Raw genomic sequence first — 17,132 nt, 5'->3', positions numbered from 1 at the left:
TGTTTATTCCATCTAAGGGGATTGACACTGGAATCTAAAAGCATTACACTTTTTTTTTTTTTAATTGTGCCAATATACTGGGTAAATTGATTAAATTGATGATCATTTTAATATTTTGATAGAGATCCATATAGCCTTTAAAAAACAAAATAATTGTTACGTCAATTATTATGGGCTACCACATGCAAATTATAAACTATGTAATAGTCACTTAGGTTGCATTATTAAAATGCAATACAAAATGGACAAAAACGCTTACAAATAATATTAACATACTAGTGACCAGTGCAAGCAACCTGTAACTCCCAGATATTTGTGTTGTCAGTGATATATGATTTGAGGCACATAGGCAGCAACAGTGGTGTTGTAGATAGTCACTGTGTTGAAGGGACAAAGGTTGAGATATTTGGAGTTTGCAGGAACTGAAAACAAATTGATTTTTATAGTTCTCACCTAACAACTTCCTTCAAATCTTGCATTGCATACAACAAAGAATACATGTCAAAATACACTTAAGTTGTTTTGATGCACAATTGCAAATTAATATAGGCTGTTATAGATGCTTTTATTAAAAAAATCACTCAGTAAATACTACAACTTTGCTCTATCTTAATTCAGTCATTATTTTTCTTTTCTGCTCTTTGAGAAAACATTTCTTCAATGGTTGTGCTGTCTTACAGTAGTCTTGACACAAAGCCATACACAGTAATACGCAATCCTCCTTTATACAGTATAGAAAGTTTGTCCAGTCCATGTACATAGCCCCAGGTAGCTTTAAAACTGTTGCTACTGCAGTACTTTATGTGGCTGTAGTTGGAGTTTAGACATACTCGGAAGGAAAAGAAAAGAACAGGCTCTCTCACCTTTCATCAGATTTTAGTGAGGGGTGAATAGAGCGATGTCATCAAACCAGTTTGAGCAAGATTTTTAAGACATAAATGAAAAGCAAGTTGTGTAATTGCACTGCAGCCCTTCCCCCCTCCCGTGCTTCTCCCAGACTTGACAGTGAACCACAGAAGGGAAGAGTGAAACCCGGGCCTCACACTGGCCGATTTCATTAATTGGAGTGATAAGTGTCAAAGTCAGGAAACCTTTCAGAGCCTTCTGATTTGGTAACAGTCCAACTCAGCTTGATGGAAAATTCACTTAATAATGAAAGCTTATGTTAAGTGGCAGTGTGAATTTATTTCATTTATTTAGCATCAGCTGGCTGTTGAAAATGTTCGTGTCAATGTGCACCTGTAACTGCAAATGTGGCTTATGTTTTGTTACATATGGCACATTTCATGTTTTCAGCTAACCCCAGTTAGGGCCTCTTAATACATTGCAGTGACAAAGCTAAGCATGTGTTTTTTCTGAAAGCTAAATACCCAGTGATCTTTTAAAAACTCAGTAGGTTGCTTAACAATGCTTACTGCTGTTCTGAAGGTATGTCCAAGATCTCTATCCAAACAATCTGGATGAAAAAATATTCCTTCTGCTTCACATTGAAGAAAGATTTTTATTCTGTTTCTCAAGTTGTGCCACTGTTTCCTAACAAAGATGTTAGCTGGAAATGACAAATGTCTGTGCTCAATTTGTACAACGTAAAACAGAATGTAAATTATAGACTATTCATCTACGCCTCAATTCCCTCAGGCTTTTTGACTCTTGAATGTCACTTTAAGGTACATGTTTTTAGTTTATGGTTGTCTTGTATTTATGGTGTTTTGTGTATTTTGATATGTTTAGATTATTTTATTTCTAAATTGCAAACCTCTTGCACTTTAAGGTGCATTGTTTTTATCTTCTATATTTGTGTTACTTTGTGTAGTATAGTATATTGTATGATAGTTTTATTAGTAAGTTTGATGATTTTGTCTTGTTGGTCCGGTTTCACGTGAGCTCACCCAGAAAAAGTTCCTAAAGCCAACCTAACTCAATTTTTAAAGTTTTATCATCGGTTATATTTGTGTATATTGACGCTGTATTGTATTATCTTGTATTTCTTTCAAAAAAACATGTTTATAGTTCTCTTGTACAAAACAAGCAAGGAGGTATGTCATTTTTGACTATATGAAAAGGAAAGCGGTTAAAAATCTTTCTTTTTATGAAGTATTTTTTTTAAATCCAGATGGTGAGTTTTAAAAGATTCTGGAAATAACTTCCCAGAGTGTTGTTTAAAGAACATCTGGGTTTTTCTAGTCTGGATCAATGAAAGAACATTTCCAGGATAATTGCCTAACATTTGCCGCATGATGTCCCTCAAATCCACTCTCTGCATCTTGCCGATACCAAAATCCCTTGGCCACGGGAAACCACAAAATACTTCCAGCTAGCAAGCTAGATGCTGAATATGACAAGTTTTGAATTTTTTTGGGATTGCACAACTATGCAGGCCTGGTTGACTCTTTCGTGAGAATTTTGTAAAGATTTACAAGGAATATGTGTACGGCATTCACTTTTTAACTGGGGCATTTGGGGACTGATTAGATGTAAAGTCCATGATTACCATCCATTGTTTAGATGTATGCAAGCAAATGTAGTTGTTAACGTTTTTCCCTATCCTAGAATGTAAGTGGGGTGTAGCCAGACCTTACTCCACACAGTGTTGTGGAGAAAGGTCTGACAATGCAAAAATAGGGTTTTACAAACCAACGGTTATCTAATTTTTCAAACTGATAGTTGTTACTGCAATACATAAGAAGCACAAACAGCAGTTTGGTTGGGTTGTTAGGCTGGAGTGTATTATTGTGCCGGTAAAAAACATCACTTTATAAAGAGTGTCAAACAGCAGGAGCTTGCAATGAAGCCACAGGCAGCCTGTTGTTGAATAGCACTCTGGTTATAGCAGGTCTCATAGGTGGGCAGCAATCCAGAAACCTGGTACTCTTGATGTACGCCTTCCGACAAGGAGAGCAATTGTAAAGTGATGTCGCCCCTACCACCACCTCTCCAAAAACACTACAAACAAACTGCTACTGCAGTCTGAAGAACCTAAGTCATGAGTATGTTTGACATATACAAAAGAATGATCTTTGCACTTGTCACCCTCAACAATGTCCATCTAATCCTGGTTGACAAGTTCACGTTTGGAAATTTATATAGACCTACTGCTTTAAAATGGAGTAAACTGGCACACCTGCAGTCTTTAACTCCAACCACACAGGCATCTGACAAGGAAGCCTTGTTGTGTCACATCTTTACCCTTGACACCGTGCCCCTGTTAAAGGAAATGTGCTTGTTGTTGTGCTCTCACACTTTAGAGGTAATAATTACCCCACTGCCAACATGTCAACTGTCAAAGAGAATAATGTGCATGTAAGGGCAGCTGGTGGGCAACTAAATCACCAAATGATCTTTGGTTCGGAGCCATCCATACAGGATCCACTTCAAACATCCCCAAGAGGGAACTGTGTGGTTTTATAGGTTCTCTCTTTTACCTAATTTTACCCTATTTAAAGACCAGTGCCGGGATTACTTTGGTTTAATTGTATTCCCTGGACTGTTGTGCTGCATTGTATTGTCAAATTGTTGCGTTTTTATTTCACACGTCATCACTGTACATTCAAACACAACATAATAAGGCACAGCGATCATAAACACGACGCATGAAACGGGGAACCCCAATGGCACATTTGATAACCTGCTCTGCCACCGGCCTGGCTCACATGCCATTTGTAGGAGATCTTATACTTTTGAGAAAGTTCCCAAAGAGGTTATATCTCTTAGAGATTTAGTAATGTCTTAACTGTGTGGTCTTAATTAACTGTAATTGCAGCCTATGCATGACTTAGCTGGATTTTGTGTTAAATGTCAAAATTGAATTAAGAAGAGAAAAGGAATTATTTAAAGTTTTTTTTCTGTATTTACAGTGTATCTTAAAACTGACGGGTGGTTAAGTTTTACAACCCTTCTGAAAGTGGATTACATCACAAGTCAGTTTGGAAACAGTGAACATGTATCGCCGTGACCTCGGCATTTTGTGGATCTGTAGTTAGTTTTTTGGTCTGGGTTCGAAAAGAGAACAGTGAAACCTTGAAAAGGGAAGTGTTGCAATCACTTGAGTGTTTGTGTTCCTGCATGCACATTGAGGCCTCAGTTCTCTCTGAGGCCCAGCGATAATAAACGGCATCAGTCTAACAGCCTGTGCACTGTTATTACAAGGATGACATGTCATCATTGGCATTGTATTTATACTGGGAATCTGGTCTTGTTTGCAACTTGGCTGCATTATTGTACAGAATTGTGACATTGAAATAGCAAAAGTAGGGTCACAGAAGTCAGATGTGAAGAAATTGCCATTTTCTTGTGGTCGGATTTGTTTTCTTAAATGTGTTCAAGCTCTATAGATTTCCTTTGTGTCTGTCTGACTTATACTGTGGTCTGATTACGTTGTGAACTGGACCACCTCCAGGTGTCACCCAGTGAATCTGAACACATCTGATTACAGTGCAATGCGTGCCCTCATAATTTGCAATAATGAAAGCAGCAAATCCTCTCATTTTAGAAGCTGAAACTAGAGTGTGTGGTGTGTGCACTTTTTGTTACTTTAGCTTTTGACTGAATTGACAAACCCATTATGAAATAGTTGACAGTTATTTTTCTGTCCATGGCACATTTTTTTAATTGACTTTGGCTCTATTAAGACGCACAGATTGTATTTTATTGACATGAAAATGGACCCCTTTAACTTGTTGAGCAACAAATCACCTGAAGAAACTAAAACCAACAACTTCTTTGGGGTATGCAGGTTTTGGTGGGGACTACGTACGGCAATGAGTCTGTATTACCTTATTTGACAGAAAACTATGCATTTACCCAATATTTCTGACAATTTGATCAACTGTGTATAATGCTTGAGTAAATAAAACCCCAATATTTAGATGAATCACCCAGAGAGTCAGAGTGGTTCAGCCCGACTCTGGAGATAAAACTGAGATAAGCGCTCATATTCAAGTTTAGTTCTGCTTATTCAACGGTTGTTTGGTAAATTGGTCTTAAACACATTTAGAGTGGATTTTAATTTATTTTTTTCCTTATTATTTTGGTGCTAGTGATATTTCTTTGGGGCTGGCTAAAAAGGGGGCGCCAAAAATTCTTCTATGCAGCAAAAACCCTGCTGCTTACTGTATTACTGCAATAAAACAGTATTGTTTGTCTATTCTTATTGTTTCAAATTAAATTTCATGCTGCTAAAATTGGTTTTGACTAAATAATTCCAGCTCAAGGTCCACTTAGTAAGTTTTTCTAGAGCTTTTTTACTACATTGCATGGTCTTTTAGCTTGGCTCTGCCCACATACTTCCGCTCAATTTTCCTTTTCCTTCAGTACCACGTCTGGGTTTGCTGTATATTCTTGGGTTTTCTCTGGTCAAATCTTTACCGGTCCAAACAGCAAACAGAGAGAGCGGCTGAGAACAATGACGTTGAGGTTGTGCGCTAGCTGTAATGGCGGTGGAGAAAGATGTGAGCGATGCCATTGTGGCAATATCCAGAAGTTAAAGCCCAAGCAAGAACAATCTTTGCTGAGTTTTGTTGGTGGCCATGATGTTCGGGAAAAGTTTGATTTTCTAGCTCGTTCCGTTAGTGGCGAAGGGGTGGCTAAGGAAAACACTAGCAATGCTAAGCCGACGTCGCAACCAAATGTTTGGAATTGGTTATGGCAGAACCGGAGTGGCTCTGGGCAGATCCAGTAGTTTTAAACTTCAATAGTGTACCCGTGAGTATCTGTTTAATTAAAAAGTGAACACAAATCACCTCTGTTTTGTCTTGTTAGTAGGATAAATTAATTGTTGGTTTTGGTCTTTTATTTGGATTTATAGGAAACCATCATACTGCCCCTTTTTAATTAACCTTAAAGTTAATCTGTCCCTGAAGTACAGGCTGTGAGAGACTTTGGTCAATACAAATCTGGCTCTTTGTCAATTCGGAGCACCATGGCTGTGTTTTCAGTCTTGTCTGGCTCAGATTAGGTGATGTATGGAGAGCTGGAGTTGGCCTAGTCACCATAGCAACCTTTGTGATGTCTCTCAGTTTGTGCGCTTTCTCAACAAAACAGGGAATATTTAAATTCTGGGATGCACCTGGTTTGTTTTGCTTGAGTTGTGTCCTGTCGTCATGGACAGATATTCAGTGCTGTACGCCAGAGCAACAAAAACAGTGTTTTGTTTCTAAACTAAGTGTTCACATATTGAGAAATCAGCTCGGCCAGTTCTTTCTCTGCTGCCCCTCTAAAATTCCTCACATACACACCAGGGCTGCCATGTTCCAGTTTCCAATGTGAGCCACTATCGGTACGGCAGAAGTGTATTAGATTCTCTATTGGGAATGTGGTTCTAAAAATACTGTCCTGGCTGAAACTCTGATAGGAGCCTGGACTCGTCGCCCTGTGATGATTTGCTTTCTCCACAGGGTCACTCAGTACTCTGCAGGTTGACTCTGCTCTGTCTACAGAACCGCTGTCCCCTTGTATTTTACACTGCTAGGTCTTTGTCTATTAAATTGTTTTGTTTGAGTGTATTGGGTCTTTTATGAAAAAGATGGAGGCTCTTTGTAGTTTTAAAAATGTTTCTTGATGGATCTACAGTAGGTTACATTTGCTAAAGACTCGTCTGGCAGTTTCCGTCAGTTTGATTGTAAATGTTTCATTTGGAGGTGGATGTGTTGAAATTACAGGTTTGTGGCATGCCATTCATGCTTACAATTCGGCGGTACTCCAAGACCACAAATAGAGCTGCAGAGCTAAATGTAGTTTAAAAAAAGAAATGTACCTTTTAATGAGCCAAGCTGCTTTAAATAGCTTGCAGTTTAAACCCATGTTAGGACATTTTGTGTGTATTTTAAATCAGCCTTAAAGTTGTAGGCTGAACTTTAGATAACTGCTGCGGAGTGAGCAAGCTGGTTAAGGTCATATAGTGAAGTGTGTTGTGTGTGTGTTTGTGTTTGTGATCTTGTACTGTTATGCAACAGAAGGTGTAAAATGAGCTGCTGCCATAAAGAGGTGCGCACCTAGCTGTTGTACCTCTTGCCCACATGACTGACCAGTTGGCCTAATGCTCCCAGCTCAATGGTAGGTCCGTTGGTAAACAAATACAGTCCACTTACTAGGCAGCACACCTCCAGCTGCTGCCATGACTTGTGAAATTGGGTCTGGAATGTCCCACATTGCACCTGCAAAGGAAAACGACTTTATGACCGTTATTACCTGTGTTATGTCAGACAAGTATTATGCTCTAGAGTTTGTCTGATTTCCAGATGCAGAGTTGAGGATATCCTAATTATTGTCCGCTCTCTTCACATGAGTGTAATAGTGTAGTGTAATAGTGTTTAATGTATTTTGCAGGTGCTTTCAAGATCACTGTACTGCATTACCGGAAGTTGTAGTACAGTTGACATTCATCTGGGATTTAAACAATGAGCTGATTTATCAATTAGTTGATAGAAAGAAAACTTTTCATTAAGTATTTTGATAATTGATTTAAGTAATTTCTTCAAGAAAAATGGCAAAAAATGTGTTGCTTCTAGCTTCCCAGATGTGGGGATTTCATTGTTATGCAGTTTTGGGCTGGTGGTTGAACAAAGCAAGTAATTGGAATACAAATTGTACATAGCTTTGTTCACTGTTGTCTGATATGTAATATAAATTATCTATACAAAAATAATTGACAGATTAATAGTAATTATTAACAGCCCTACAATAATCTATTGTGTCATTGTGATACAGTGGAATTTAAAGTGATTGAGACAGTAAAAATGCAACTTATCCGCGCAATAGCATAGTTATGGAATTTCTCATCAAACAGGATCATGTGTCTGGGTGATAACTGACAAAGCCACAAATCGACTACTGGTGCAATACTGGTGCGACTATGCTTCAATTCCCCTCCCAGACAAATATTTTTAATGTATTAGCTAGTGTTTTTCATGGTCCTGAGTTACAGAAGCAACTCCACAAATCAACTCGGCGTAACCAAGGATGAGCACAGCCTCACTCTGATGACAGCACTCAATATTGGACAGTGGCTCAGAGCCAGATATGTGGTTGCTAAACAAAATGTCAGTGAAGATGGTCTGGTCTTCATCAAAGTCAGAGACAAAACCACATATTTTTCACTAAAATATCCCCTCTAATTACCAAGAAATCTATTTTTCTCTTCCTAGAGACTGTGTCTGACTTCTTCAACCCTGTTTTTCCAGTTTACAGAGCAGACATCTTGCCTAATGCATCAGTCATGTTCAGCAGTTGAAACGGCAGAGAAAATGATAAGTTGTATCTGGGAAGTCTTTTTATTGTTCATGTCCGAGAGTTACCCATAAGACTTAACTGTACATGTCAGCCATTCCACACTGTATTGGTTTTAGCCTGGTCTTTGCTTGTTATGTGAGTCATACATGAAAATATCTAGTTTCTAAAGAATATGTACCCCTCCTTTTTATGTCTTTTCAGTTTGTCCAAGCAAGGACATCCGCAACAATGTGACCAACCTACATACACTAGAGAACTGCACCGTGATCGAAGGCCACCTGAAGATCTTACTCATGTTCAGGACCAAGCCCGAGGATTTCCGAGGCCTCAGTTTCCCCAAACTGACAGTGGTCACTGACTACCTGTTGCTCTTCAGAGTTTACGGCATGGAGACCCTCAGCGATCTCTTCCCCAACCTAACTGTCATCAGAGGCAATAACCTGTTCTTCAACTACGCCCTTGTAATGTTTGAGATGCTCCAGCTACGAGAGATCGGCCTCCATAGCTTGATGAACATCACCCGAGGAGCCGTGAGAATTGAGAAGAACCCAGATCTCTGCTATCTCTCCACTCTGGACTGGTCCAAGATCCTGGACACAGGGGAGGACAACTACATCATGGCTAACAAGAACAACAGAGAATGTGGAGACGTCTGCCCCGGGGCAGCCAGCGGAAAGACCACCTGCCAGACCACCACCATCAATGGACACTTCAGTGAACGCTGCTGGACTCAGAACCACTGTCAAAGAAGTAAGCAGTCTTTGTTATAACTTTCATGTAATATAATTGGTATCTCTGGGATTCTTTGTGATAGATTGAAGTCATGCAATCTGCAAACAAACACATGCTACCTTGCTCTGATCCATGACCATTGCACTAGATATCACGGTTCTGGATGGCCGTCAAAATGAACCCAAACATTTCAGACACTTAGACATTTGTAAAATTTGGTATGGAAAGAAAATTAAAATAATTAGTCACTGAATGTTAAGCATTCATCTTAGCAACATATGCTATCATCAGTGGCGTTACTGCAGTCTAGTTTTATCTGATTGTAAACTTAATATCTTTGAAATGCAGGTTGGACAAAACAAGCAATTTGCAATATGGAGACTTCATCTTCGGCTTTGAGAATTATCTGATGTTTTGTTGAATGTTGACTAAATGGTTTAATGATTAATCGGGGGGGGGGGGACTCAAGTGATTAATCAACACTGAAAATAATTGTGAGTTGCAGCTGTAACATTACCAATTAATATGATAAAATCCTTGAACTCACCACATTAAAGGAAACCTTTCTGTTAAATAATATCATAATTTTACGTCAAGGTCCACTCGCTAGTTTTTTCCAGAGCTTTTAGCCACATCTCATTGTCTTAATCAACAGGTGGAGTTTTGTCACATATTTGTCACATTTTGGTCTCTACATAAAAAGTTATACTTGAGGTTGTAATGCTAACAAGCCATTGAATCTAAAACATTTGCTTTTCACCATTTGTTTTACATGAGAAACTGTTTCAAACACTTATGATTACATTCATTTTCTGTGATTCCCTTCTATAACATTATTGTTGTGTACATTTTTGCCAGTGACCAGTAGCAGCTCTTAGTTAGTAGTAATAGCTACTTTCAGTCAACACATCATAATCTTCAACCCCCCCCCTCCACACGTCCAACATTTACAGAAATTCAATTCTCCATTTGGACCAGATAATAGGACATGAGGGTCAGCGTTAAAAGAAAAATGTTCTTTACTCGCATCAGGATGAATGAAGAATTAAAGCCTAAAAGTTGTTTTGCCAAAAGTTAGTTGTGTCCCTTTTTAGTTTTGAAATGTCAGAGCTGTGTCATGTGCTCACGTTAAGTAGGCCAAGTTCTGTGTCAATGTAGCTTGAACTGTACTCTATGGTGATGCAACAGCTCGCCAGTTAGTCTTTTAATGTTTACTCTCAATAGAGAATACTAGTGTTGTCATTGCTCATGATGTGTGGAGGAGGTATATAAGATATTAGAAGTCATGGCACATGCATCATTTTTCCCTGTAAGCACAGTTTCGGAGACATCGGCCCTCTGTGTTCTGGCTTTTACTGTAAAATGAAAAGCCCACCCATTTCACACTGCCAAAGAGTTCAAGTTGAAGTGCTGAGAAGAATTTGGCGCATGGGTGCTGTCTGAACACCTTGGCTCGCACCATTACGCAACACTGTGCACGTTTAAGAGCTCTTTTGATCAAGTCTCCCTGCTTTTTTTCAGACTCTTAGTTTGTTTGGTGTGACGGCTACAAGCAGTTTCTGTATAGTGGACCATTTTATGCTTTTCAGCTCCCTTGCCACCTTTTTTGATGTAGTTTTTCCATATATATATTTTGTGCTTAAGGGGATTGCTAATAATCACAATTTCTTAAAGACATTTGCAGATCAGACCCAGAAGACCTATTGCCAAATTGTGCTGAATGTTAAGGCAGAACTGTTGTATAAAAAGTATTATAGCAAAGATGATTTCCTCATTGTGTGCCCTTCTCTGACAATGAATCAAGACCATACGTTGACTGGCACCCTCTGATCTCAAGTCATGGGCCTGCATTCGGCATGGGCAGGGCCTGTGGTCTTGTGGTCTGGGACCTGTGGTTTTTTGCCTACTTTCACTAAAGCATGAAAAGATCTGTTAAGCCCTAGCTAGAACCGCAGGACACAGTGCAAGGCATCCAATGCCCTATTCAAATGTATGCTGTTACTGTTTTTATAGACTACTTTAAGACCTACTGTAGTTCTTAAAGTAATCTACTTTTCCCAAATGTGTTGCATTCTTCATGTCTATCGTCTTTTGGTCTCAGGTTGGCGGGTTGCTGTGACTCAGATAGTGTTAATTTTGTCACCCATTTTTAACTTAGTCTTAGTCTGCCAAAATTTTCTTGTTAGTTTTAGTCATATTTAGTCATTCACATATCTTTTTTTGTTAGTCAAGTTTTAGTCGACTAAAAGTCTTGTCATTTTAGTCTAGTTTTAGTCAAAAGAGAACTCAAAGTATCTTAGTCAAGTTTTAGTCAAAACATTTTAGTATTTTAAAAAAAAAATTAGATTATTTCTGTTAACCATTTCAGTCAAATAGTGTTTCACACATCTTAAATTTTGGTTAAATGTCATAATTATCTGACAATGTACACTTGCACTTACACTTGAATGCAACTTTGTTGAATGCAGCTTTGTCAAACACAATTTTATATTGATCCTCTTCCTTCATGCAAATATAATCAAACACACGCGTTAGATAAGTGCCAGGGCTCCTGGGCTCTACTGCACGTTGTTTTGTTAACAGCAGTTGCATAGCCTACATTTCTCCGGCTGTTCTGCAACCTGTTGAGCGGCTTCGCCAGCAGGCTGAAAGCCTGTCTCCGTGCCCGGTGCTACGCGGTGTAGCGGCTTCTGCACAAGGCCGAACCGGGCTTCCTCTTTCCCCTACCCGGGCCACATTGCTATCTGGATGTGTGAGGGCTAGATGAAAAAAAGGGGACACACCAAATCTCTAGATGCACCACAGCCAAGTTGCGCCTGATTGAACCGCAGCGCTCCAAACGAGCACATAGAGATTTTGTCTTAGTTTTTATTTTATGCAAAACATTTGGGTCTCGTCTATTTTCATCAACAATAATGCATGTCAATTTAGTCTTAGTCAGCGTTTTTGGACATTGGTGCAGTCTCGTCATCAAAAAAGGTCGTCGACGAACATTTTTAGTCTCGTCTTGTCTGATGAAGTTAACTGTAGACTCAGAAAAGTTTTGTTCACACAATAACAAGCATTTTAAACAAACCTAGATGCTGGATGTGATGCGAAAGGTAGCATTTTAGAGATGACAGTAAAATTACTTTTAACCTTATTTATTCACATTATTTTTGCTTATTGTTCTTCTGCTCTCTTAATATAAAAGAACAACAACAAGGATCTGTTATGCGGGGGGGGGGGGGGGGGAATGGGGATAGTAACATGTTCAGTTGTTAGTGTTCAGGTGATAATACGGGCAGCTAAGTTTTGGACCAATTTGAGTTTATGGATGGACTTGTAGGTTAAACCAGAGACAAGGGAGACAATTTATGCAGGTTAATCCATCAAAGTTAGTTGTCAAGTTGCTGAGCGCGTAACCATACAATCTCTACTCGTTTTGCAACAAGAAGCAGTAGGAAAAGTAGGAAAAGAAGAAAATACAAATTTGAGGGAGAAAGCAGCAGCAGCTAGTTGTGCCAGCGTTCACTTCCATCCCTCCAACAGAGGACATTTGGCATTTACGTTACTGTTAATCAGTCACCACTTGATTACACATTGTGTAATGTTATACCTTATAATTATATAAGAAGTGACCACATAATGTGCCAAACATAATGTGCCACATGAAGAGACAGTGCAGCATATGACAGTAGCAACAGCTGACAAGATTTAGGTCTGTGGTGACCAGGTCCACCTCACACCAACTTTCTTCTCTGTACATGCCAACTGCACGTGTAAGCATTTCCACGTATGCAAACACCTAATGTAGTATAAACAGAATCATGTTCACTACATTGTCCATCATGTTGTTTGTGTCTGTATTTGTTTTGAAGTATATTGGAACCCTTCACTGTTAATCCACAACATATCAAGGACTATTTTCACTTCCTGGCAATAATAAATAGTTGTAAAACCCCTAATTTGGTGTCTTTTTTTTTTAGTTTTTATAATCTCAAGTCTGTTATGAACACAAGTTTAAAACAAAACAAAACAAAAACAAATCAGCCCCTCATTTCCTTTTTAAAAATTGAGTTGAAATGATGAGCTGGCGTGAAGGGAAATATTACCAAGTCTATTTGCTTGTAATGAAGTACTATTTCTTGCCAATACCAATTTGAAGATAATGGGCATTTGATTATGGTTTTGTAATGGCTGTTATGTGGCACAGCTTGTTTGGCTGAGAGGACGTCAGCTCAGGCTGAAATATTGGCAGTGACTCAATAAGAACTCAGGGACTTCCCGTTGGGATATTATCTTTTTCCACTAAACTGCACTGTTAATTTTGCATATTTTCTACATTTAATTTTTGGGCATTCCATCCATCCATCTTCGTCCGCTTATCTGGTCTTGGGTCGCGAGGGCAGTAGCTCCAGCAGGGCATCCCAAACTTCCCTTTCCCGCGCCACGTTAACCAGCTCTCACTTGGGGATCCTGAGGCGCTCCCAGGCCAGGTTGGAGATATAATCCCTCCACCCAGTCCTGGATTTTCCCCGAGGCCCCTCCCAGCTGGACGTGCCTGGAACACCTCACTAAGGAGGTGCCCAGGAGGCATCCTTACCCGAAGATGCCCGAACCACCTCAAGTGGCTCTTTTTGACGCGAAGGAGCAGCGGCACTACTCCGAGCTCCCCATGGATAATTGTGCTTCTCACCCTATCTCTAAGAGAGACGCCAGCCACCCTCCTGAGGAAACCCATTTTGGCCGCTTGTACCCTGGATCTCGTTCTTTCGGTCATGACCCAGCCTTCATGACCATAGGGGAGGGTAGGAACGTAAACTGACTGGTAGCTTGAGAGCTTCGCCATCTGGCTCAGCTCTCTTTTCGTCACAACAATGTGATAAATTGAATGTAATACCGCACCTGCTGTGCCAATTCTCTGACCAATCTCCCGCTCCCTTGTCCCCTCACTCGCGAACAAGACCCCAAGGTATTTAAACTTTTTGGGACATTTTATGTCTTTACTAGAGAGTCGGCAGTAGATAGATGGCAGGAAATGGGTAGAGAAAGAGAGAGATGGGAAATTAAATGACCCAATGGTGGAACGTTGTGGTTCCTCATCAGCAGCATAAAACCACTAGACTCTCAATGGTGCCCCTATTCTTGCATATCTAACAGGCTTCTTTTTATAAAAATTTGAGGAAAGGCCAGTTTAATTATAAAGTAGTTTCTTTGTCATAACAATGAACATAATTTGGATTACTGTGAATTGAAATCCAATGCCATTTTCTTTCACATTTTTACGTGCATAAGGAATTGTGAGTATACATAAGAGAGGTGCTTTTGCAGTGAAATGGTCCTCTTCACTAAAAAAAAGTCTTTTAATATCTTTGTTTCTTTTGTAATCAACTGCAGCTTGTTTCTTCTCTTTTTGTTAAAGTATAGTTTCAGGCCTTTTACCAAGCCCAGAGGGATATAAATTATGCTGTATTTCCCAGGTTGTCAGTTTTTTACACAATTGATTAAAAGTGATCTTAATTATCTGCCCTCTACCGATGATGAAACACCCACGGGGGTCCGTCCTTTTTATCCTTCTCCTCTGCCGCAGCAGCTTTTGCCAGAGTTTGGGTTTGTAAGGTCTGTTACATATTACAAGCTCCCATAAGGTGGAGAATGGTTCTAAGCAGACGCCTCAGCCTCTGATTGGTTTGGCACTTTCCACACTTGTAGCATGTGTGCCTCTGTAGCCTGTTGGCAGAAGGAGACCACTGTTAGTTTCATGCAGGCTGTTTCAATTGGATTATTTATATGAATCACATTCAGTCAGGTCAGGTGAGGACTCGATGCTGGGCCTTTCTTGATATGGATGTTCTAAATTTACTCTGGGCTCACATCGCTTATGTCTGTCCACCGATCACAAGACGTGTGTGTGTGTGTGTGTGTGTGTGTGTGTGAGAACACAGACATGGGTTATAAATCACACAGGGGCATAACCTCTGTGTACAGACAGAGTGGACGTCTATTGTTTAGTCTTGCTGCTAGGAAACAGGAGAGTAACATTGTGGTGTAATCGTGGATATGAACACATCAGTCATTCACACAGGCTGTTTCAGAAGGAAAAGCGAGGTCACTGCTCAATACGGGGGTGAGGAGATGGGTCACGCCTCACTGTTGACCCTCAGCTGTCCTGTCTGCCGACCTTGTTGCAGCTCCTACAAACAATGGTCAGCGCTGGCGCCACAATCCTTTTCCACCCTGTACAATGATGGTCGTAGAAGTTCTTCCCAATTGTTTCCTGTTATTGTTGGTCTGCTTCCTCTCTAAAGTTATGAATGGACGCACAGGCTGAGAGTGTTACCTCGGTAGCGACAGACACTTTTATGAGACCAAAATACTGATGGTTGACCCGTGAGGTGTCAGCAAGACAGCGAAGAGGACAAATTTAGCTGCTAGTTAAGCTGTCTGTGGGCAAATAGGAGGATAGTGTTACTAAGCTTTATTATTTTGAGATGAAAGTGACCCTTGGTGTGGCAAACCATAAAGAAACTATGGCTTTATTATAAAGCCCTACAAATATATTGGCTGGCCGATATTAGGCATTTTGGTGTCCTGTATTTATAATGGCCGATTTAAAAAAAATATTGTGTTTGTGTGTGTGTGTGTTTTTAAATATTATTTCATCAGAATCATTTATAATGACAAATAAATGATTCTGATAAATGAATATTTAAAACATAAAAACGGATGGTCAACCATGTTATGAGCGTTGGTTTTGCATAATTTGTCCACCAGAGGGCACTCTATAACTTCCCTGTTGCCAACACTGATTATTTTTTTTCGGTTAATGTGTTTTTGTTTAAAGGACTTTAAGTTTGATACCTTACGTTTGTATTTTCATACGTTTTATTTATCAGAACTTTCATATATTTTGATGTTCCTCTGTTGTGACAATAAAACAAATTATTATCATATTATTTATATTATATAGTGAAAATTCATAAATAACTACAAATAACTAATGTATCCTAATTAATCCTTTATCGGTCGGGCTCTACTTTATTATACTGTCGTGACGCTTGACTTGCGTTTTCGTCACTTTATACCTGCGTACGGTGTTAGGACTCATAGATGTCTCACTGACATGTTGAAGACTGGTGGAGCTTCTCTATTCATTGATTTTGGAATTGCCTTAGAAACATAAACTGTGTTTGAAAGCCAAGCCAACCAGAGGCCTGTACTATGAAGCAAGATCCAGTTGCCCTGGATTTATTTCAGTTACCCGGCTTCACCTAAGTCTAAGTCTTCACTAGTTCAGTCAACCCAGGGTTTCCCAATCCAGCGATCACATAAAAGAGGCGGTGTTTGAACACCATGACCAATCACAAACAACCTCCAGAGTTGCATATTTTCCATAAGAAGAGCAAACCGTTATTCTACATAAATATGAAGACCACAGACACGGTTTTCGAGGCAAAACACAATACAGTCGCTGCTTTCACAAACGGGAAGGAAAGCTGGGGGAAAAAAAGCTGACGCTGTAAATGCGTAAATCACAACGCATATCAATATCACTTCCCCATCAGTGAGGCACAAGATCTGCCCATAATTACACTTGTGCTTTCCATAAGCTATGGCTGCCTTAGCCTATTATTTCAGTTGCAACCCTAGCACTGGTAAGCGATCGTGAGAGCAATTAAAAAATACAAAAACATAATTCCAAGTGATGTGCACATTGGCAACACACAGCTCAAGAAGCCTATATGCAATTCCCTCTGCTTAAAATGTATATCTTTCATAAAAATACTCATCAGGGAACGTTAACGGAGTTGTCGGTCTGTAAATGTTTTAACTTAAATGAGTACCCCCCCCCCTCTCTCTCTCCTCTCTCTCTCTCTCTCTCTCTCTCCCTCCCTCCCTCCCTCCCTCCCCCCCTCTTCCTTGTCCTCTCTCTCTCTCTCTCTCTCTCTCTCTCTCCTCTCTCTCTCTCTCCCCCCCGCCCCTTTCCCTCCTCTCTCTCTCTCTCTCTCTGTCTCTCTCTGTGCACCGGATCTTCTAATGTCGTTGTTATCAATCGAGTATTGATTGGTCAGTTGGCGGTGTGTTTACACTGGTTGATTTCTAATCTACAATTTAACCTACGCCCAACCAGGTTAGGTGTTCATCATAAGTAACCACATCGATTTAACCCGGTTAAATTTAACAATGATCCA

The 17,132-nt window shown here is 39.8% G+C and overlaps 1 protein-coding gene and 1 long non-coding RNA gene across 2 annotated transcripts in view; both read left to right on the top strand.

Annotated features, from left to right (window-relative positions):
- The window catches only part of LOC116698725 (uncharacterized), a 350,926-nt gene that overhangs the window by 142,894 nt on the left and 190,900 nt on the right, over positions 1–17,132 (top strand). The window lies entirely within an intron of this gene.
- insra (insulin receptor a) overlaps positions 1–17,132 on the top strand; it is a 53,584-nt gene that overhangs the window by 1,402 nt on the left and 35,050 nt on the right. Inside the window, 1 exon segment of the mRNA XM_032530805.1 lies at positions 8,428–8,976. Coding sequence (XP_032386696.1) covers positions 8,428–8,976 — 549 coding nt within the window.

This window comes from Etheostoma spectabile, chromosome 12 (assembly GCF_008692095.1).
Source record: "Etheostoma spectabile isolate EspeVRDwgs_2016 chromosome 12, UIUC_Espe_1.0, whole genome shotgun sequence".
NCBI lineage: Eukaryota > Metazoa > Chordata > Actinopteri > Perciformes > Percidae > Etheostoma > Etheostoma spectabile.
The sequence above is the reverse complement of the archived record's forward strand: the minus strand, read 5'-3'. Positions and strand labels throughout refer to the sequence as shown.